Source organism: Leucopleurus acutus (genome assembly GCF_964270905.1).
Source record: "Leucopleurus acutus genome assembly, chromosome: X".
Lineage (NCBI taxonomy): Eukaryota > Metazoa > Chordata > Mammalia > Artiodactyla > Delphinidae > Leucopleurus > Leucopleurus acutus.
The window spans coordinates 36,199,256-36,222,884 of record NC_139148.1 but is presented as its reverse complement, the minus strand read 5'-3'; the positions used below and the strand labels follow the sequence as shown (position 1 = coordinate 36,222,884).

The 23,629-nt window shown below is 47.6% G+C and overlaps 1 protein-coding gene across 1 annotated transcript; it reads right to left on the bottom strand.

Annotated features, from left to right (window-relative positions):
* Positions 1-769: 769 nt before the first annotated feature.
* Positions 770-19,120, bottom strand: NYX (nyctalopin; the record flags this gene model as incomplete). The annotated part of the gene is made up of 2 exons (XM_082865088.1): positions 770-2,181; positions 19,054-19,120. 2 exons carry the CDS (start codon positions 19,118-19,120, stop codon positions 770-772), a joined length of 1,479 nt encoding a protein of 492 aa, XP_082721214.1.
* Between the last annotated feature and the right edge of the window lie 4,509 nt (positions 19,121-23,629).

The window sequence follows — 23,629 nt, the reverse complement described above, 5'->3', positions numbered from 1 at the left end:
CTGCATTGGGTCTTCGTTGCAGCATGCGGGCTTTCTCTAGTTGCAGCGAGCAGGGGCTACTCTTAGTTGCGGTGCGTGGGCTTCTCATTGCGGTGGGTGGCTTCTCTGGTTGCCGAGCACGGGCTCTAGGCACACGGGCTTCAGTAGTTGTGGCACGCGGGCTCAGCAGTTGTGGCTCACGGGCTCTAGAGCACAGGCTCAGTAATTGTGGCACACAGGCTTAGTTGCTCCACAGCATGTGGGATCTTCCCGGACCAGGGCTCGAACCCGTGTCCCCTGCATTGGCAAGCAGATTCATAACCACTGCACCACCAGGGAAGCTCCAGGGATTGGGCTTAATGGTTGCCCCACCAGGAGAATTGGCACGGTTTTTAGTACTTAGCCAATGGATTAACTCTAATTCAGGCATGCAGGCCCAGTTTCCTGGAAGATGGGAGGAAGGGATGGGAGTGGAGCCCTGTAGCCCTAGAAACTTCCAATTCCTAGTCTTCTCACCAGAAGGCACATGTTCCTTCTTGCTTCTTTTCCAATTATGCCCATGTGACAGGAGCAGAAATCCATAATCTTCCCCCTCCCACACATGGCATTTCCCAGGGTCCTCCTCTTCCCAGGGCCATCTCTGGAGGCAAACTGTTCCTTCCACCCTCTGCTGTAATTTTCACCCCCGCCCCCATCCTGTTCCCCTCTCCCCACACCAACCACCATCAAGCCCAGTTAACTAAACTCCCTTGCCTGGCAAGGCAATCTGGGCCACCCCAGGGTGGCACAGTCAGTCCATCTGGAGGACAAACACCACGTGCTGGGCCATGCTGAGCAGAAGACCAGAGCCCAGGAGAAACGGTGTCTTGTGGCCCGAGCTGCCCACCCCCCGGGAGGGAAGGCTGTCAGACAGCGAGGCGTTGACCGGCCCCTCAGTGGTATTGGCCGCCTCTGCCACCGGGGCCCTCGGGGCCAGCAGCTTGGAGAGGAGGCTGCTGAACCTGCTCACTGTGGTGGCTGCTGGCTCTGGAGACGGACCTGGACTGGACGCGGTGAAGTTCAGCTCCTCGGGGTCCACACAGAGGCCGTCGGCGGAACGCCCAAAGGCCACCTGGCGGAGGTCCAGGCCGGCCACGGAGCCCGGGGAGGCACACGGCACGTCGGCGGCGCGCCCAAAGCTCTCCATCCAGTCCCGCAGCCACTCCAGGCGACAGTCGCAGCGCCATGGGTTGCGGAAGAGGAAGAGGCGGCCCAGGAAGAAGCCGGGCTGGAAGGCTGCCCAGGCGAGCACGGTGAGATGGTTGCCGTTGAGATGCAGGGCCAGGAGGCCCGAGAGGTTCTGGAAGGCGCCCTCTTCCACGAAGGCGATGCGGTTGCGGTCCAAGTAGAGCAGCTCGAGCTCAGCCAGCTCGGCGAACCAGGCGTGCGCCACGCGGCCCAGCGCGTTGCCGCCCAGGTTGAGCGTGCGCAGGCGGCGGAGGCCGAGGAAGGCGTCGGCCGGCAGCGCAGCCAGCAGGTTGTCGTTGAGCAGCAGATGCTCCAGGGCGCTGCAGTCGCGGAAGGCACCGCCGTGCACGGCGCGGACGCGGTTGGCCTGTAGGCTGAGCGACCGCAGGCGGCGCAGACCCAGCAGCGAGCTGGAGGCCACGGCCTCGATGCGGCTGCGCTCCAGGTACGCATGCGTCAAGTTGGCTAGGCCGCGCAGAGCGCCGGGCACGCGGCGGAACAGGTTGTCGAAGGCGGCGAGCTCGCGCAGGGCGGGCAGCTCGGCCAGGAGGCGCTCGGGCACGCTGAAGAGGCGGCAGGCGGCCAGGTCAAGGCGCCGCAGGCGGCCGAGTGCGGCGAAGGTGCGCGCATGCAGGTAGCGCAGATCGCCGTTGTGCGCCAGGCGCAGCTCGGCCAGACGCGGCAGGCCCTTGAAGGCGCCAGGCGTGATGAAGGACAGGTTGTTGTGGCGCAGCGACAGGCGGCGCAGCGACGGCAGCGTGCCAAAGGCCCGCTCGCCCAGGAAGCGCAGGCCATTGCGGTCCATGTCGATGGAGGCCGCCTCGCACGGGAACTCGGCCGGCACCCGCAAGAGGCCCGCGCGGTCGCAGCGCACCGAGCAGCCGCGCTCCACGCTGCTGCAGACGCAGGCGGCCGGGCAGGCGCTCGCGCAGGCGTCCTCAGCGGCCCGGGCGCTGGGCAGGCCGAGGACCACCGCTGGCGGGGGCGGGGACGGGGGAGAGGGGAGGGAGGAGAAAAGACAAAAAAGGAACAACTGTCAGCCACAGGATCGCCCCAGGTCCAATCCTACCCGTAAGCATGGCAGGATGCGGCCATCCACCAAGTTCTCAAACGTCCCGCAGAGCCCTGTCTTCCAAAGGGCCTCATTCCGCCTCCCAGACCTTACTCAGGTTTCCCCACCCATCACGCCCTTCGCCTTTGCTCTCAAGTTCTGTTCATCAGCAAAACTCAGCTGGAATCCAGGTACCTGACCCAATCCTAAATCCCGCTTCCCACCACCTGTATCATGGCTTGTGCTCTCCTAGACCGCGACCTAGAGGGCCTGTTGTCTGCATGCATAGAGGGACCTGGAGGGCATCACTGTGGCCTACGCTCTAGCCTTGTGCTGCCTAGTACCTAGCCCCCATGCACATGGGGCTGTTGAGCATTTGAAATGTGAGTAGCCTGAACTGAGGTGTGCTCGCAGTGTAAAATACACACCAGATCCCAAAGACTTAGTATCAAAAAAAGGTAAACTGTCTCATCAATAATTTTTATATTGCTTACATGTTGAAACGATATTTTAGATATATTGGGTTAGCGAAAATATTAAAATCAATGTCGATAGTTTCTTTTCACCTTTTTTATTGGGCTGCTTAGAGAATTTAAACATGTGTGGCTTGCATTATATTTCTATTGGTGCTGCTCTATTCCCTCCCACCGTAAGAATTCAATTTTTGAGGGCTTCCCTGGTGGTGCAGTGGTTAAGAATCCACCTGCCAATGCAAGAGACACGGGTACGAGCCCTGGTCCGGGAAGATCCCACATGCTGTGCAGCAACTAAGCCTGTGCGCCACAACTACTGAGCCTGCAAGCCACAACTACTGAGCCTGTGTGCCACAACTGCTGAAGCCCACGCACCCTAGACCCCGTGCTCTGCAACAAGAGAAGCCACCGCAATGAGAAGCCTGCGCATCGCAACAAAGAGTAGGCCCCGCTCATCACAACTAGAGAAAGCCCGTGCGCAGCAACGAAGGCCCAGCACAGCCAAAAATAAATTAATTAAATGAATTTTTAAAAAAAATAATAATTCAATTTTTGAAAACCCCCACTGAGCAAATTAAGCCTCATTAAGAAAGAAGAATTAGGAAACAGGTTGGGAATGAAAGTAAAGCCTATCAATCTTTTTTTTTTCTTTAACAGTCACTATAAGCCATAAGGACAGCATACTAAATAAACTATCGATGACCTTCTTACACATCTCAGAAATTACTTGTGGACACTGTGTGGTTAATTCCATTCACCAGTCTTCACTCTCTAGAGCCTTTTTTCCATCCTCAGGGGAAGGACTGGTGCTTATAAATTAATTTTGTTCTGAGCATTTGAATGGAGGATCAGATAAAGCCTTCCAAAGCCCTCCAGGTGGCTTGCCACCTGCAGGAAAGCAGAATGGCATGGCCTGCTTCTGTATGGTAGCCAGAAATCCCAAGCCCCATCTTCAGTTCCATTGGAAAAGGCAGGATGGAAGAGGCACAAGTTTTATTTTCTGGCCAGGAGCAGCTGGCAGGTGGAATGTGCTCCATCTGAAATTCCTGCAGAGGAGCAAAGGTACCCAGATGTAAAACCTGACCACTGCTATTTATAATTTCTACCTGTCCTCGACAGTACTCCCAAATTCCGGCAAACACCCTGGCTACCGTGCAGTCCCTCCCACTGTATGCACGTTATGCTGCCTTGCCTATCCAAGCCCTGGTGGGAACCTGAAGGTGTGGCCACACAAGGAGTGTGTATCAATAGACGTGCTCGCTGCTGCCTCTGTAGGTTTGCTCAGCTTCCAATGTCTTTTCAGTACATCTGTTATGGACACTCATGTTTTTCTCAGTTTCTAGGAAGGGGATTCAGCCCTTTCAGACTTGGCTGGAGAACACTCAGCCCTTTGAGGAACCCTTCAGTTGTAAACTGTAGCTAGTTCAAAATTCTGATATTCCAGAGACTTAGCTTTTCCCTCTCCCTAAGAACTGTGAACTAGACACCAAGCTTCCAGCAAGGTTCTTGGACCCTGTGCTGGGCATGGCTGTAAACGGGGCAGCTGCTGGGCGGGACAGACAGACACCCTGTTAGAGAGACAGGGCCAAGAATGTAACCTTAACTCCAGGCATCAGCTGGACAGAGGCAGAACCTTATTCTATTAACTCTTCCAACTGGGTCAAGCAGAGGCATCAGATTTCCTTACAAATAGTCCTTCATTCTACTCTCTTCTCCTTTCTAATTAAGGGAAGTGCACTCTCAACCATATGACTCATGTTTCTGCTCCACAATAGCTAATATTGTTCCAGGCACACTGTATGGCTCAGTAAGTATTTGCAGAATTAAATAGAATTGAAGTCTTCCTCTGTAACAATCCCTGCTGGGGGATGTCATTTATTTTTAAACTTTGTTAAGGAATTCATGGGATTATGACAGACAGGATACAACCAATTTGCTTGCATAACGCAAGAGATCAAAGTTTGGGCTCTTCGGCTGCCAGTTTGTTTTTTTTTTAATACATGCAAGAGGGGTGGGGGTGAAGCTTTTTATTGTATATCTTTTTACCTTGTACATTTTGAGCCATGTGAATGTATTACCTATTTCACAAAATAGATTAAAGTGGGGTTTTTTTTAACTTTAAACACTCAAGATGTCACTATTAGAGACCTATTTTCAGCCTCTGAAACTTTGATAGCCATTAGGAACAATAACTAATTTACTGGACTATTTAGTGAAATTTAAATTAAATCAAGTAAATTCTCAGAACAGACAACCAAACTCCAGTATTGGTTTACCCAATATGAAGACTAAGTATATGCCTAGTGAGCCAGAAAAACAGGGCACCAAAGCAAAATTTTTATTTATTTTTATTTATTTATGCCTGTGTTGGGTCTTTGTTGCTGTGCACGGGCTTCTCATTGCGGTGGCTTCTCATTGCGGAGCACGGGCTCTAGGCGCGCGGGCTTCAGTAGTTGTGGCACGCAGGCTCTAGAGCAGAGGCTCAGTAGTTATGGCACACCGGCTTAGTTGCTCCGCAGCACGTGGGATCTTCCCGGACCAGGGCTCGAACCCGTGACCCCTGCATTGGCAGGCGGATTCTTAACCACTGCGCCACCAGGAAAGTCCCCAAAACAAAATTAAAAAAATAATAATAACATAGGGACTTCCCTGATGGTCCAGTGATTAAGACTCTGCACTTCCACTGCAGGGGGCGCGAGTTCAATCCCTGGTCGGTGAATCCCCCATGCTATGAGGCGCCGCCAATTAATTAATTAATTAAATTAAAGAATAATAACATATTTGGGTGAGTTCTGCTTGCAATAATGGTAGAGTAGCTTGATCAGACTAACATTTCTGCTGATTGCTAGTGTCAACTCTGGAAAGATATTTTTTAAAAATCATTTGAACACAACACTGTAAATCAACTGTACTTAAATTTTTAAAAAAATCACTTGAAGGCACTGGAGAGAAACCTAAACAGGCCACCAGAGTAGATACGACCCTTAAATGAAAAGAAGCAAACTAAGTGAGAGGCACATTTAACTGGCTTTTCCTCTCAGGGCATTTTCAAGTCCACACTGCACATGGGCAGTAGAGCTCAAGCAGAAAGCAAGAGTCTTACTGGGCTGAGAAATTAGAGGTCAGCGTGTATAGCAGCAACAGTGGCTGGAAATTGAGGAGGGAAACCATAGGAAAGAGGGAGCCACAAAATTTGCACACAAGCTCTGCTTAGATCCTTGTTTGAGTCCTAAAGTGCATGTATATGGAGTGAGTCCAAGAAGCCAAGAACAGAACTCCAAAAGAACTAAACAGAGATTTCAGCAATTTCCCAGTAATGGAAAGCAGATTAAGAGTTCAAAGTCCACCTAGTTAGAAGCTCTTATAAAATACCTCGACCTTTCCATTGAAACCCCGGAGGGCCACACCTCAGGAATAAAGACCATTTCCCAGGGCAAAGGGTAAAACGGAACTAGGCCTTCCCTAACAAAGACTGAAACCAAGCTTCCCCTGTATCAAGGGGATCTGCCAGTAGTTTAGCTGAAGGCCAGAAGGAAATTCAACACTCTTCAAAGGAAGATAAGAGGATCTAGAGTTTCTACAACCACAATATCTGCTATACAATCAAATAATAGTAAATATGTGAAGAAGAAGCAAAACACGACATTGCTCAAGAGGAAAACAAATAGTTAACAGGAGTAGACACAGTGACAGCCCAGATGTTAGAATTACAAAACAAGGATTTATTATAATTATGTTTAGGAATTTATAGGAAAAGATGGATATAATGCATGAGGACATGGGGAATGTGAATTTTAGAAGTATGGGTCAATTAAAAAAAGGTATGGAAACTGTGAATATGAACAAAGTAGAAATCTTAGTACTGAAATAATACCATATCTGAAATTTTTTTAAAAAATCATTGAATAAGAAAAACAGCAGACTAGACACAACGGAATAAATATTCACGAATTTGAAAGAAGTCAATAGAAATTACCCAAAATGAAGCTCAGGGAGAAAAAAGATTGGAAAAAATATGATCAGAGCTTCAATAACCTATGGGACAATATCAACCAATTAGACTAACATGCATGTATTTGGAGCCCCAGAGGAGAAAAGAGAATATGGCAAAAAAATAATTGAAGACAATTTCCAAAATTTGATTAAAAACACAAAGCTCAGCAAACCCCAACTAATATCACACATGCGCGCACACACACGTATTATCTAGGCACATCACAGTCAAACTGCTGAAAACTAAAGTAGAAAGAAAATTCTTTAAGGCATCCAAAGAAAAAAGACACATTACATAGTAAACGTCAATTAAAAAGTGATGACTGGGGCTTCCCTGGTGGCGCAGTGGTTGAGAGTCCGCCTGCCGATGCAGGGGACACGGGTTCGTGCCCCGGTCCGGGAAGATCCCACATGCCGCGGAGCGGCTGGGCCCGCGAGCCATGGCCGCTGAGCCAGCGCGTCCGGAGCCTGTGCTCCGCAACGGGAGAGGCCACAACAGTGAGAGGCCCGCGTACCGCAAAAAAAAAAAAAAAAAAAAAGTGATGACTGATTGCGTATCAGAAACAGTGGAGGGCATAAGACAATAGAATTGTCTTATAAGCTGCTGAAACAAAAGCAAAATCTGGCAACCCAGAATTCTATATCCAATGGAAATATCTTCAGAAATGAAGTACAATAGAGATGCTTTCAGGTTAACAAAATCTGAGAAAATGCATCTCCATCAGATCTTCTGCACAACAAGAGATGAAGACATTGTTTAGCTTGAAGGAAAATGACACTAGATGAAAGTCAGATCTACAGGAAGGAATGAAGAGCAATGGAAATGGCAAATATGCCACTAAATATAAAAGACCTTAATTACTTAACAGACAAGTGACTGTTGAAAGCAAAAATAACAATGTGTTGTGGAATTTATAACATATGTAAATGAAAAATATGACAATAGCATAAAGAATGAGAAGAAGGGTAAACTAAATTGTACTCATAAGGATCTCGTGTTACACATGAAACTGTATAAGACTAATGCAAAGTAGACCACGATACAGACTTGATGTAAGGGATGTGCACCACCAGCATAACTGCGTGGGCCACAGAAACCATGCCGCAAGCCCATCTGGGTGCTGACTGCCTCTTGATGCTTTTAAGAATGGGCATTGCAGCGGTGGTGTGGATCTTGTCAATTAAGTGGAGAATGGGGAAGCAAAGGCTTTTCCCCAAACCTTTAAGGTGGGTTTTTGTTTGGGGTGGGTTCCCCCCACCCCGGATTTTTACTTTTAAATCTTAAATGATATACTGCAGGCCTCAGGCATGACAGACAATGAGCAGGTGAAGAACCAATGGGAAAGTGTTCAAAAACTCCTGTGTTAGCTAACAAGCTTCTGAATGTATGGCTGTAGTCCACAGAGAAGGCTGGGAAAGGTAGCAAGGAGATGCTGCATCAGCTACTGCAGCCTTCAAACAAAGTTGGTGTCTCTTTGGACTTTAAAATTGTTCCTATGTAGCTTATTTTATTTTTGTTTAATCAAATACACAAGAGGGTTTTTCCATGGGGGAAAAAAAGTAGACCATGATAAATTAAAGATGCATATTGCAATCCCTAGAAAATAAAAAAGAATCTCAACCCCTACCTCACAGCATACACAAAAACTCATTTTAGATGGACCAAAGACCTAAATGTAAAAGCTAAAACTATAAAGCTTCTTGAAGATAACACAGGAGAATATCTTTGTGACCTAGCAGTAGGCAAAGATTTCTTAGGGAAAAAAAAGCATTACCATAAAGGAAAAAAGTAATAAATTAGATTCATCAAAATTTTAAAGTTCTCATCTTTGAAAGACACTTGAGAGAATGAAAAAACAAGCCACAGACTGTGAGAAAATATCTGTATATTTTCTCTGTATATATCTCATAAATGACTTGTATTCAAAATGTATAAAGAACTCTCAAAACTCAATAATAAGAAAACAGGCAACAAATTATAACTAATTTATTAAATAATAATATTCAAATAAATATAATTTTATAAATAAACTTATTTGATAATATTATTAATAATAAACTATAAATAAATCACCCAATTAATAAATGGGCAAAATATTAGAAGAAACACTTTACCAAAAAAGATATACAGGAGACAAATAAACACATGAAAAGATGGTCAACATTATTAGTTGTTAGGGAAATGCAAATTAAAATAGTCACCTATTAGAATGACTAAAATTAGAAAGACTGACCACACCAAGTGTTGGAGAGCATATAGAATAACTGGAACTCTCTTACACTGCTGGTAGGAATGTCAAATGGTGCGACCATGTTGGAAACAATGTGGCAGTTTCTTTAAAAGTTAATCATACACCTGCCTTATGATTGACCCATTCTACTTGTAGGGAAATAAAAGCACACGTCCATACAAAAGGCTTGGGCATGAATGTTCACAGCAGCTTTATTCATAATAACCCAAAACTGGAAATAACACCGACACCCATCAAGAGTTCAATGAGGGGACTTCCCTGGTGGCACAGTGGTTAACAATCTGCCTGCCAATGCAGGAGACACGGTTCGATCCGTGGTCCGGGAAGATCCCACATGCCGCGGAGCAACTAAGCCCGTGAGCCACAACTACTGAGCCTGCACTCTAGAGCCCGTGAGCCACAACTACTGAAACCCGAACGCCTAGAGCCCGTGCTCCACAACAAGAGAAGCCACCGCAATGAGAAGCCCGCGCACCGCAACGAAGAGTAGCCCCTGCTCACCGCAACTAGAGAAAGCCCGCGCACACCAACGAAGACCCAACGCAGCCAAAAATAAATAAATAAATAAATGTATAAATAAATAAATAAAAAGGAGATGGATCTATTTGTATAACATGGAAAGACTTCTAAGATATATTTTTTTAAAAAAAGAGTTGAATGGGTAAACAAATTATGATATATGCATACAATGGAATACTACTCAGTGATAAAAAGGAATGGATTATTGATACTTATAACATGGATGACTCTCAAGATAATTCTGCTGAGTGAAAGAAGCCAGACAAAAAAGAGCACATACTGTATGATTCCATTTACAAAAAATTCTAGAAACTGCAAATTAGTCTATAGTAACAGAAAGATCAGTGGTTGCCTGGGGATGGATGGGGGGGGGAAGGGAGGGGCAGAAGGGAAGGATTATAAAGGGGCATGAACTTTGGGGGTGATGGATGTGGGATATGTTCATTACCTCAATTGTGCTGATGGTTTCATGAGGGAACACTTTAAATATGTTTAATTTGTTATATGCCAATTATATCTCAATAAAGCTATTTTTTAAAAAAGATACCATTTGTGTGTGTGCCTGTATGTGTGTATGACTTGTATACAGAATATAAAAACTACTCCTACAAATGAAGAATAATGAAAAGACAAACTAAATAAAAATGAGTAGAAGACCTGAACACTTTACAAAAGAATATATTAAGTAGCCATTAAGCACAAGAGAAGGTGCTTTACATAATTAGCCATTTGGGAAGTGCAAATTAAAACTACAGTGAGATTTCCCTACACACTCACTAGAATGGCTGACAACCCTACATACTGGTGAGGATATAGAACAACGGGATTCTCTTACATTGTTGATGTGAGTGGAAAATAGTTCAGTAACTTCGGGAAACTTTGACAGTATCTATTAAAGCTAAACATATGACTATGATTCAGCAATTCCATTCCTAGGTATTTACCCAAGAGAAATGAAAAAAAAATGTCCACATGAAGACTGTACAAGAAAGTTCACTGTGGCTTATTCAGAATAGACCAAAACAGGAAATTACTCAACAGCAGAGAAATAAATTACAATATAGCCATACAGTAGAATACCACTCAGCAATAAAAAGGAACAAACTATTGACACAACAGAAACATTACAGTGAGCAAAAGAGAGCTGACACATGAGTACATACTATACGATTACATGTACATGCAGTCCCAGAACAGAGCTGCTGGAAGTGGCTCTGGGAGCTCAACAGAACATGGCCTGCAGACGTAGTCCACCCCCAAAGACAGCAAATATGCACAGGGCAGAGTTTGGGAAGTATGGTACCATATGTTGTCCAGGTGATATAAGCATGTCTAATGCTATTCAAATTAACCACAGTTTATGGGTTTCTTTTGCTCTTATAACAACCAACTTTTAATAAGTATTTGCTCGGGCCAAAGCTTGCTCTATATATTATTCCGTTTAATGACAACCCTGCAATGTAAGTATTCTTCTCTTCTACTCACAAAAAGAGGAAACTCAGGTTCAGGGTGGTTAAACACCATCAACCTTTGATTTCTGTCTTTCCACTGTACTGTACTATCCCCCACCCCCAACCCTAGCCTTTCTGAGCTTCTGTTTCTTTAACTGTGAACTGAAGAGCCTGTACTTCCTGACCTTGGAGGGCCCTTCTGGCTCTCATTTTCCACAGTTGGACAGCAGCTGTTGCCAAGCACCACGTCTAAGAAAAAATACCCCACTCAAAACCCCATATTTCTCTGCAGCCTCCTCCAAGCCACAGCTGTTTGGACTGCAGGTGAACATTTTTGGGTTTTTTTTGCGGTACGCGGGCCTCTCACTGTTGTGGCCTCTCCCGTTGCGGAGCGCAGGCTCCGGACGCGCAGGCCCAGCGGCCATAGCTCACGGGCCCAGCCGCTCCGCGGCATGTGGGATCTTCCCGGACCGGGGCACGAACCCGTGTCCCCTGCATCGGCAGGCAGACTCTCAACCACTGCGCCACCAGAGAAGCCCAGGTGAACCTTTGACCTAAGCAGAGCCAATCAGATTCATTCCTTCCCTGTGAACATGGAACAGGCAGCGAGATCATGTGAGCACCAACTGCTATATAGCATTGGGGCTGGGGTTTGTACCAAAGCCATGTACAGGTCAAAGTCATCAGGGAGTGGGAGCCAAAGGCAAGGTAAGGAAACTGGTGTGCAGAGAGAGGAGTAGATTGGCCATGAGAATCACAGAAAAGGAGATAAGGGACAGTGGAAAGCTCCCTTTAGTTCCCATAAGGCCCTGCTATAGCTATTTCTGTGACATTTCCCTGCTTCCATTTCAGAAACCCACTCAAAACATCTGGGCAGACCAGTGGATTTCTGTTCCTTGCAACCAAACCACCTCTGCTTGTAGTGGACATTTGATGCCTTTTCCGGCTACCCAGCTCCTTTTAAGTAGTGTTCATACATTTAGGGAATTTCCTACATTGTAAGTCCTGCCTCCTCAACACAGAAGCCAGAAACTCTCTTTTCTCAACTTCCCTTGCAGTTAGGGCCCAGGCACGTGACCTAGCTTTGCCTGTCCGAAGTAGGCGTCAGGCAGAAACCATTTTCTGGCCAGGATGGTGGCAGAGGGCATCTGGCTTCCAGGCTCCCATGGTGGAATTTCAGGCACCCAGCACCCAGCAGGATGCCTGTGAACGGTCAGGTGTGTCCGCCAGTGGTGGTGGCCATGGGGTCTTTGCTGGAACTGCCCCACTACCTGATTTAGGCATTGCTCCAGGCAGTGGACCTCCAACCAGGAAGCCTGGGAACACCTAGCACCCCTGAATAAACCCTTTCTCGTCTTCAGTGACCTGGAGCGGGTTCTATGGCTTTGCAGTGAGATTCCTGAGCAACCTTCTAAGTAAGACAGGTTCCCGTAATCCCTTGGGTACCATCTCCTCCTTCTGGCCCCTCCCCCTTTCCCTGAGAACCTCATGAACGCCTCACCTTGAAAGAGAAAACGACTCAAATTCGAGACCAGGCAGCACCCCCTCAACCAAAAGGAAGCTCTTTGCCATTCATTGGCAGGAAATATAGAAAATGGAATCAAAAATTGTTTAGGCCATCCCCAATTTTTCCAAATTCAAATGAAAAGCGGCCTCTCCTGGAATCAGAAGGGATCATTCCAAAGACAAATCTCCTTGGCTGTCCAGAGCTGAGTTCCGTGGGAATCCCTTGGCCAAAAAAACATTTACCAATTAAAATAAAGATCCCAGGTTGTGAGAAGAGGAAGTCAAACTCATTGGCAGTTCCTTAGCAATTTATTTTCTCCCATCAGAATTTTTGGGAAGGCTCCATGTGGAAATCTGAAAAGGCTTCAGTGCTTTTATTCCCAGCCTGAGGTAGGGAGGGGAAGACGAGAAATTCAGCAGGATGGGCCTCAGCTCAGCCTGCCTCTGTCATAGCTCCAGGATTCACATGTGGGGCATTCCAGAGCATCTGGTCTGGAAACACTCCTCCTGAGGGTGCGGCCTCTCACATATCTCTCGTAAACTCTGATGACACTGCCTTTTCCCCCCTGCTCTCTCATACTGCTTTTTTTTTTGTTTTTTTTTTCTTTTGTTTCTCAGTTTCCTCATCTGTAATAGGTGGACAATTATGAGGAACAAATGACTTGTAATACTTGAAACAGCTGTGAAAGCATTGGGCCAAGCTAACAGCAGATTCCATGAGCCACTGTTGTCACAAGATTAAATCTCACCAAGGGACCAGTACTTCAAGGACCATGTGAATATCTGCCCCAGAGTGGAAAGCAAAATACCAAGTGTCAGAATACTGAAGTTATTACTACAAGTAAACTACAAAGGAAGAATCTAGAATGGTTCTCTACCTGGGCTGCACATTAGAATCACCTAAGGAGCTTTTAACCAACTCACAACTCACCAGACAGATTACATCAGAATCTTCAGGTGTGGAAGCAGGCATCCGTACTCTAAAAAGTTCCACAGGGAATTCCAATATATAGCCCAAGTCAGAAACCAAGGGTCGGGCTTCCCTGGTGGTGCAGTGGTTAAGAATCCGCCTGCCAACGCAGGGGACACAGGTTCAAGCCCTGCTCCCGGAAGATCCCACATGATTCAGAGCAACTTAAGCCCATGGGCCACAACTACTGAGCCTGAACTCTAGAGCCCATGAGCCACAGCTACTGAGCCCCTGTGCCACAACTACTGAGGCCCACGTGCCTAGAGCCCGTGCTCCACAACAAGAGAAGCCACTGCAATGAGAAGCCTGTGCACCACAACAAAGAGTAGCCCCCGCTCACCACAACTAGAGAAAGCCTGTGCGCAGCAATGAAGACCCAACACAGCCAAAAATAAAAGAAATAAAGAAAATCCAATCCCCCCCAAAAAAACAGGGGTCTAGGTGGACCAACTTTACAAAGATGGGATTCGTCTGTGTGGTATCAAACACTACAGGGTGTAACATAGTTATTGCATGCCCCAGCAATTCCACTCCTAGGTGAAAGTGGGTATTCTAACAAATACTTGTACGCAAGCGTCCATAAGGCACTATTCACAATAGCCCAAAGATGGAAGCAACAGATGTTCAACAACAGGTAAATGGATAAACAAAACATGGTCTAGCTACACGGTGGAATATTAATCTGCCGTAAAAAGGAATGAAGTACTGACACATGCTACAACGTGGCTGAACCTCAAAAACATTATGCTAGGGGAAAGCAGCCAGACACACAAGGCCACATGTGATTCCACTTATATGATGTACCCAGAATAGGCAAATCATGGAGAAAGAAAGTGGATTAGTGGTTGCCTGGGGCTGACGGAAAGAATAGAGTAGTGACTGCTTAATCGGTACCGGGTTTCCTTTTGGGATGTGAAAATGTCTTGGAACGAGGTAGAGGGGATAGTTGCACAACACTGTGAATGTACTAAATGCCACCGAATTGTGCGCTTTAAACTGGTCAATTGTTAATCTTTTGTTATGTGAATTTTACTTCAAACAACAACAGAAAAGGTACAAGGTGTCCCTGAATTGGGGCAAATACCAGAAATGGGTCCCTGCCTTTGTATTCTGGTCCAGTATACTGGCCAGCCCCCGAGCTGCAGGGAGGCAGGCGGCGATGGCCGGGCTCGGATGCCCGCACCATGATGTCTTTTTTTTAATTATATTTTTTTTGGAATGATGTCTTAATGCAGACCAGCTGAGGGATTTCTCCGTAGGTCCACAGCGTTTCCAGTATATGCTTTTGCCCCTTGAGGTTTGCTAGGAAAAGAGTTACTCATGGAGTTTCCAACCACAGGCTGAGTTTGAAGTGTTTCTTCATCCTCATTGTTTTCAAAGAACTTGTGCCTCACGAAGCCAAAAGAGCAAGGGAAAATGTGGTCCATTTTCTGATTTCAGCAAAATCTCTTCAGCCACTTTGGCTCTACAAGTCATTCCCCTCCCACCCTCGGTAAATGCTATCCCAATTACTCCTCAGACCAAGCCCCAGTGCTGGATTTTCAGAACCAAATGGGCTAAGGGAAGCAGAAATGCAGTGAGGGAGACCATTCCATGGCCTCTCATCTCACAGTGATCCCAGAACTTGCTTCTCACATCATGCAGGTATCTTCTGTGACAGAAAAGAAAGGCTCATGGATTCACACTGCAGCTTTGCTGGCCAACGTGAATCATGGTGGGGGCGGGTGGAGAAATCAGTTGGTCTTCAGAGGGGTGGTCTGCTGACGGCCTCGCAGGCCCTGTGGATCTCGAGGTGGAGAGCTGTCCCATCTGAGGAGGAGAACACTAGGCCCCAGAAAGTCCTCCAGGTCTAAATACAACTGCTCCAAACTGGAAACAACTTAAGTGCTCAACAACAGAGTAATGGATAAACAAACCAGTACACCCAGGCAAGGGAAAACTACTTGGCAATCAAAAGGAAGGGGCTACTTATCTATGTAATGACGTTGATGACGTAATGACTGCCCAGCTCTCCACAGTGCCTGACTCTCAATAACGAGGGATTTGTTCTCTTTGGGGTGCAGCTGCTCTCTCCCTACAACCTTCCTTTTTTTCTTTTAAGTCAAGTTGATTCAGGTATCATTTACTTACGATAAAACATATCCATTTTAAGTGTACGTAGTTCAGAAAGTATAACAAACATATACACCCACATAACCCCCACCCCAATCACAATTTAGAATATTCCTACTACCCAGAAAGTTTCCTCAGGCACCTTTTTTTTTTTTTGCGGTACGTGGGCCTCTCACTGTTGTGGCCTCTCCCGTTGCGCAGCACAGGCTCCGGACGCGCAGGCTCAGCGGCCATGGCTCACGGGCCCAGCCGCTCCGCGGCATGTGGGATCTTCCCGGACCGGGGCACGAACCCACGTCCCCTGAATCAGCAGGCGGACTCTCAACCACTGCGCCACCAGGGAGGCCCTCTCAGGCCCCTTTGACAGCAGTCCCCTCCCCATCCTCTGCTCCAGGATACAGTTTCCGAAGTATAGTCTTGCCTGTCCTAGAACTTCATGTAAATGAAATAAAATGGTTTTTTCAGTCAACATTGTGTTTGTGAGATTCATCAATGTTGCTCCGAAGATCAGCTGATTCCTTATTATTGCTGAGCAGTGTTCCGTCGTATGGCTGTACCGCCATTTGCGTATTCAGTCACCTGCTGATGGACATTTGGATTGCTTCCAGTTTTCACCTATTGTGACTAAAGCTGACTAAAGTGACTAAAGTCACCTATAGTGACTAAGGACTTGGGCGCAAGTCTTTTTGTGGACATGTGTTTTCATTTCCCATTTATCTAGGAGTGGGATTGCTGGCTCATATGGTAAATATATGTTGAACGACCCAAGAAACTGCTAAACAGTTCTCCACGGGGGCCGTGCCGTTTTGCATTCCCACCAGCTGGGGAGTCCCAGTCGCTTCACATCCTCACCAACAACTGCTATGGTCTTTTTGACTAGCCATCCTAGTGGGTGTGAGGTGGCATCTCATTGTGCTTTGGATTTGCATTCCTCCAATGACTACTGATGTGAAGCATCTTTTCATATGCTTATTAGCATTTTGCATATCTTCCTTGATGAAACAGCTATTCAAAAATGTTTGCCAATTTTTAAAAATTGGGTTGTCTTATGATTGGATTTGAAGAGTTTTATATATATATATATTTTTTTTTTAATGCAAGACCTTTATCAAGTATTGTCATGGTTCTAATCTGGACAGCTTCACCCATTCAACAAGCAAACCCTTATTAAGAACTTACAGTAAAAAAAAAAAAAAAAGAACTTACAGTAAGACTCTAGAGACAGGAGGCAAATAAGCCCCAAACCCTGGCCCTCATTAAAGACTCATGGTTTAGAGCAAGCCGAGGGTGAAGACCCCTGTAAAGCAAGACAAGGAAGTGGGATATTGTGGACAGCAGGAAGACCCTGAAGGGGTTGCCATGGGGGAGGGGGGAGAGGAGAGGCATTTCCAGGAGACTCTCCTGTGGAGAATTTCTGTTTCAGTTTTGCCCTAGATTTACCCTGCTACGAGCCACCTCTGATTCCACCATGATCTTGTTTTGTCAGGCTGATTCAGTCATTTTTCTCTAGCTGGGGTGGCAGAGTCCTATCCCTGCCTGCTTCTCGGGAACACGTTGTCTGCAATCCTTGTGACTTGTAGTCAGAGTAATATTGTCTGTGCTGCTGAGTGCATTTTAAATGAAAGCGCCAGGGGATGTGGAGATGGTCATTAATTTTAAGTGCATCTATTGTTAGCAAATGATGTCACCGCTCAGCTCTCCAATTTGTCACAAGAAGCCTGTCTGTATTTCGGGTCTCTGCAGCAGGGACAGTTCCTGTTTGGCAGCATGCAGGCTATGAATACTGTCTGCTTTCTGTGAGGAACGGGAGAGCTTTGGGTACAGAATTAAAATAATGTTGGCTCTTCGAAGCAAACATTCTGTCCCAATGAGTCAATCAAACTTCATATCCTTTCTAGGTAGGAGAAATGGCAAGGAGCTGACTGTTTGTAATTATATAAATGTCAACCTCTATCCTTCGGAGACTCCTGCAGCTAGGAAGTCATGTCCTATTTATCCATACTGTTCCCTGAGCCTTGTTCCAATTTTTTTTTTCTCATTTACTTATTGAGTCGGCCATTAAAGAATGTAAGTTTCTCAAGGACAAAGGATATGCAATTATCTCTCTCATGATATCCCTAGAGTGTACTGAAGGTACAGTGTGTACCTGTTGATTCCTTGAATACAGCAAGTTCTACTTTTTGAAAAGGTGGAATTAAAGAATAAGAAAATTCTATTACTACCATTCTTAGACTTATCTGGTAACATTTTCTCTGCCAGCATGGCATAGAGAGGTCTATTATGTGGGTCGTTATAACCTCAAATAATTATACATTCACCTGAGGGTCAGAAGAACAGACTCTGTGTAAATTGCTTACTGCAGAACTTAACAAGGGATTTTTCCTTGGGCTATCTCTGTTGGGTTGGAACACCTGGAGCTGTAGAGGTGTGGAAAAAAATTGGGGATGAGTCTTCTTGTTATATGAAAACCCATATAACAATAGGACCAAAAAACTTGGAAAAAATTCCTAAACGTCCATAGTTACATAATTCCAACATGATATTTTTCATGTCGTCTTCCTCCTTTAGGAAGATGATTTCTTTAAGGGATTTTTTTTACATCTTTATTGGAGTATAATTGCTTTACAATGGTGTGTTAGTTTCTGCTTTATAACAAAGTGAATCAGTTATACATATACATATGTTCCCGTATCTCTTGAGCTTAAAATAATGTGATTAGAAAACCACTATAGTTTTTGGTAATTACATCAATGAATTCATATCTGAAATTAGAATAAGAAAACCACCAAGAGTTTATTTCATACATTTGGCTCGGGAGTTTTGTTTTTAAAACAAACAAAAAAAACAAAACACCACCCCGCCGCCCCGACCTGCTGTTTTCTTTAACTCTCTGTACCCTCCCCCATGATCGCACATTCAGTGAAACCTAATCAGAAGTATTGGTGTCCAGGTACAGCTTTCATGAAAGCCACCTGAAGCCCACACTTCTTGGGTAGAAGCCCTGTGGTTTCCACGCATGTTCTAGCATCTTCTACTGACTTCCCAACCCCCACACCCACTGGCAGGTGTCTGCTAGGGGACGGAAGGAGGGGGCCTTGGAACTCACCATGCAGCAGCAGGAACAGCATCCCGCAGCTTTTCACGCACCTGGTGGCTTAAAACCACCCAGCTGTGGAATCCCTACCTAAGGGGAGAGAGCACAGGTCACCGGGTGCCCAGGAGGGGTCCCTTGACAACCAGGTCACTCAGGCCCCTCTCTATACCTCCACTTCCTCCTGAATGCCCTGCCTTTCCCCCTTCTTCTCTGCATGCATTTCTCCCCATCACCTTGGTGCTGGGTTAAGAAAAACCAGTGACAACAGCCAATCAGATGCTCCCCCCAAACTGACAGCTTGGATGTGTTTGGAAACCCTTCGTCAGCAGCAACTCACACGGACTCACTGACAACCCAGCAAGGAAATGGACAGAGAGGAAACCTCTGCAGAGAAGCATTAGTGAATAGTCCCCAAATGTTGCTTACCATCCTGGGGCTCTGCCTGATAGCGCTCCTCCTCCAAGGTGCCCTTCGGCTCCCCCAGCCCATCCATCTCCCAAGTCAAGCAGCCACAGATGCTAAAAATGATTCGACAGAGAAGGAAAGTGGGGGCAGGGAGGATGGTGAGCCGGGGCAGAGGAGAAATAGTTGCTTATGCAGGTTTGAGTGTGCCTATTTTTCTTTCTCCAGATTTAATGGCAGGAAAATCCTGTATCAGATGAGGATTAACAGAGATGAGAGAACGTGTCTGCCTTTCGAATCACCAAAGCCAGTGACAGATTTTGCTGACACACCAATCAGCTTTATTCCCAGGCCTCAGCTTCTCCATCTGCCTGGCCCCTTTCTCTCCTTAAACCTTCCGCAGACCCCGCCTCCTGCCCTGACCCCAGCCCCAAGCAATTTGCAGCCAGAAATTGGCTTCCTGCCAAATAGCATTATCTGCATTTTCAACAAGGACATGTCATATCACTCGGAGAGGTGGGGAAGGGACAGAACAGCTTAAAATGATGATGTTTTCCCGAAATGCAGGCTGCTGCTTTCCTTTCTCTGTGGAGTGGTTGAAGGCGGATGATCCAAAAACAGACTGGAGATGGCTTTTCACTATCACGAGGCTTAGAGTCCCGGCTTTGGGGTCAAGGCCATGCTTGCCACCCCGTAAGGCAGCAGGTCCGTGGGCCATTTTCAGAAGCTGGCTGAGACTTCTCAAACGCATCAGGACTCAGAGTGTGGCCTCAGACCAGCAGCAGCATCTGGGAGCTGGTTGGGAATGGGGATGTCTCAGCACCCCTACCCCAACCCGAGACCCCTGGAATCAGCGTCTGCATTTTAACAAGACTCCTATGCTCCCTAAAGTGGAAAGCCCTGGTTTAGGGGAGTGATGAAGGGGGTCTGCTCAAGGTGGTGGCAGCAGTTCGGCTGCCCTCACATTCTTCTGGGCCCAGCAGATCCACCGGGCCTGGCTGTAGGGTCTGGCCCTCAGCTCTGCTTGAGCAAACTCCCAGGTATCCATGGCAACCTGCTACATCCTGGCTGTCACGGCCTCGGTGTGCCGGTGCTGATGGGCCAGGAGTCCCATCCCACAAAGAGGTCTCGGGGTGTGAAGCTAAGCATCTGAGGCTGCTGTGCCCTGGGGAATTTTTGTTTTCTTCCATTTGAGTCTTGAAAGCCAAAATACGGCTGAACTTGTCATAACCTCTGCTGGGAAGGAAGCCATACTGGGGATGCGGTGCAGATGTGGGCGAAGGGAGCCCCCCAAATGAAGTCCCTGTCTCCAGGGGTGGGCTCGCCCTGCCCAGGTGAGAACGGTAGGCAGCTCTCTCCCCTTGTGACCGCTCGTGTTGGGGGCAGCCTTGCAGCCTTCATTCCAAACCTTGGCCCCATGAAGCCTCTGCAGCAGGCCACAGACTGAAACGTGGCTGTGAGAGCAGCCTGTCGGCACCTACAACCCTGGGCTGTGCTTACTGGGTCCACCTTGCCTTCAGTCTTCTGCAGGCTAGTGGGCCTGGGGCTCTAAACCAAGGCTCTCCCTCAGGAAGACCGCCTCTGCCTGTGAAATCAGACATTTCTCCCGAGTGGGAAGTAAGGAGCAATGAGAAGCCTGTCGGGGGAGAGACGAAGGGCCCATTCACTGGGCCAGCTAGTCACACTGACAGCAACCGGGGAACAAGCAGCCTCGTCATCAAAACCTAGTTCCCAAGGGGAAAAAAAGCAAGGAGGGAGGGGTTGTCACAGGAAGTGCAATTGACTGTCATGCCCCCAAGGAGAAACTTCAGACTGGACCCTGTTATCCAGAGAGCAAGACGGCAGGCCCCCAGCCACTCGGGGGCTGCCGGGGCAGTTAGCACCAGTGCTGGCTCTCTGTCTCCATGTAGCTGGTGGCTGATTAGAGGGGCAGGAAAAGGGAGGAGGGGTAAGCTACGTGAGCCCGTGATATAGAGGCAGCCCAGGACGCCAGGCTTTGCCTTTGCAGGTGGCCTTCTAGAAAAGCTTCCATCAGCAGTGTGGGGGGCGGGGAGGGAGGGACCCCTAGTGTTTCTTTGTAATTCCTGCTGCACTGGTTTGGAGGCAGCAAGCAGGGACTGAGCACTGAGCACGGGGCCTCTAATGATAGGAAAAGACAAAATTCCTCCTCGGGTTCAGGGGTTCAGACTTCGGCGGCCTCCGATGGGCACCCTCAGGAAGGACTTGGATACTAAACCAGATTCTTTGCATTCCTCTGCTCCCGACTCCTGCTGGCACACATGTACACACACACCACAGGGAAACATGACCATTCCGCGGGGCCAGCGCTCGAGGGCATGTTCAGCCTGGCACCGAGTTAAATAAAGCAAAGTGCCCTGTTTCCATTTGATACGAGGCAGGAGGATGAGGTAAACTCCAGCAGAGCCTGGGAAGGAAGTCAGCGATCGCGTCATTCCACGCTTTTATTTACTGATGACGAAGCCCCAACCCAACTGCAACATGAAATGTACTTATGCTTAGTTCAGATTCCCCCAGAGGCAGGTCCTGGGACAATGATACGAATGGAAGTACTTGATTTGTGAAGCAATTGCGGAAGCACCAGCAGGAGAGCGAGGAAGGTAGAAATCAATGGTGTTATCGAACAAGTTGGTGCTGTGACCAAGTGGAGCCTAATCCCTTGGCAAGCTCTTCGAGACAGAGCACACGTCTCAGAATTCTCTCTCCTGCAGGGCAGGGAGCTGGGGCACTTATCCACCAACTCCCGCCCTTGGTAGAGGCTGCTCCAGAGGAGATGAGGGGTCGTTCCTTCTCCAGCAGCCTCTGGCTGGCAGGCAAAATGAGGCCGACGCACCAATTCCTAAAGAAAACTTCTTTCCAGGCTCATCTCTTACAGCAAATCAGGGCGGCTGGGGGAGTAGCTAAGCTTCCCCAACTTGGAATTGGTAAGGAAATGCTGATTACCAAGGAGGCATGGTGCGGGGAGGGGTGTCGGGACTCTTGCCCTATGCAGAGTTGCCCTGGGATGGGCTGCAGGGTCTCATCCTGCTCTGATGGGTGAGGCTGCCCCTCAGGGGCTGCACAGCTGGCGGCTGCACCCTACGTGGTACGGCGATATTCCGAGGACACAGATTTGCCTCCAGCCTTTCTACACCATGGTCACAATTCACAGACATTCCGACTCTGGATGGCTGATCCTCAAGGCCTTTGCTCCTTTCTTTCCCCACTTTTCCACCTGCTGAAACCCCAACCTTCCCGCAGGCTTAGCCCAAGTACTACCTCCTCTAAGAAATGAGCCCCTCTTGGCATCCTCCCTCCTCGCCCACAGGCATCAGCCCTGCCCTTTGGAGTGTCTAGATGGTCCAGGGCTGTGCTTGGTCCAAGTCTGCACCCCCATAACGCCTGGCAGGTACCACCCTCAGACTGGGCGAGATGGAGGACGAGCAGTCAAAGTGCCAAGGAGCTGTCCACCGGATTCTGGGTACCTGGGACTGTTCCTGGCGAATTTGAGATTCCTTCTTTGTCACCGAAAGAATTCGGAGACGAAGTGATAGGTAAAAAGTGGATTTATTTAGACAGTAACACGCTCCACAGATAGAGCGTGGGCCATCTCAGAAGGTGAGAGAGCCTTGAAATATGGGGTGGTTAGTTTTTATGGGCTGGGTAATTTCATAGGCCAATAAGTGGGAGGATTATTCCAACTATTTGGGGGAAGGGGCGGGGATTTCCAGGAATTGGGCCACCGCACCTCAGGACTCCCTGCCCAACAGATTCTGAACCCGCTTTTCTTAGTCCATCCTCCAAGGGTAGACTGTACCACCACTGTGCCCACTGGAGAAGTGGCCCCTTAAAGGGCATCTGTTTGCACTTGAGGACGTGTGTGGGAAAGGGCCCTTGTGGTGTGGGATGGACGCAGGCAGGGAAGAGGGAAGCCACGCCACAGCCCTTGAGCTGGGGCCACTCTCTGTGCCACCACATTCCTGCTCAGAACGCTGGGGAATACAAGAATTCCAAACTTGAACCTGGCCTTCCAGATTGTTATTCATGGAGGTATATGTGTCAAGGTAGAAGGGTAGAACACATTTTACTTAAGAGTTTGTTGGCTTGATTTATAACTTTTAAATATTTAGACATATGGTATATGGTCCTCTGTGTGTACTCTTGTCCCAGGTCCCACAAACATCAGGGCTGAGCCTATGTTTGGCATTCAGGCAGTGGTGCACAAATGTTTGCTAACGAAGCCCACGTGAGAATTGGTGGGCAGAGGTTGGGGGGGACTATGGAAGGAGGACTGGGGCACATGACAGCCTTGGCCCCCAGCGCCACTTCTCTGACTTACTCGGTGGTCTTCTCTGACTTACTCGGTGGTCTCAGGACAGATACCCTCACTTCCCGTGCCTTACAGTACTTGAAACTATTCCATAATCTAGTCCAGACCATCATTCTTCAAGTCAGGAAACTGAGGCCCACAAAGGTTAAGTGACCAGCTCCCCAGGGTGACAGTTGAGTGGAAGTGAAGCTAGGACCCAGTCCTCCTGTCTCCCAGTCCCTGGGTTATTCCGAGACCCTAGTAAGACAGGGACACAATCTCTCCGCATCCCCG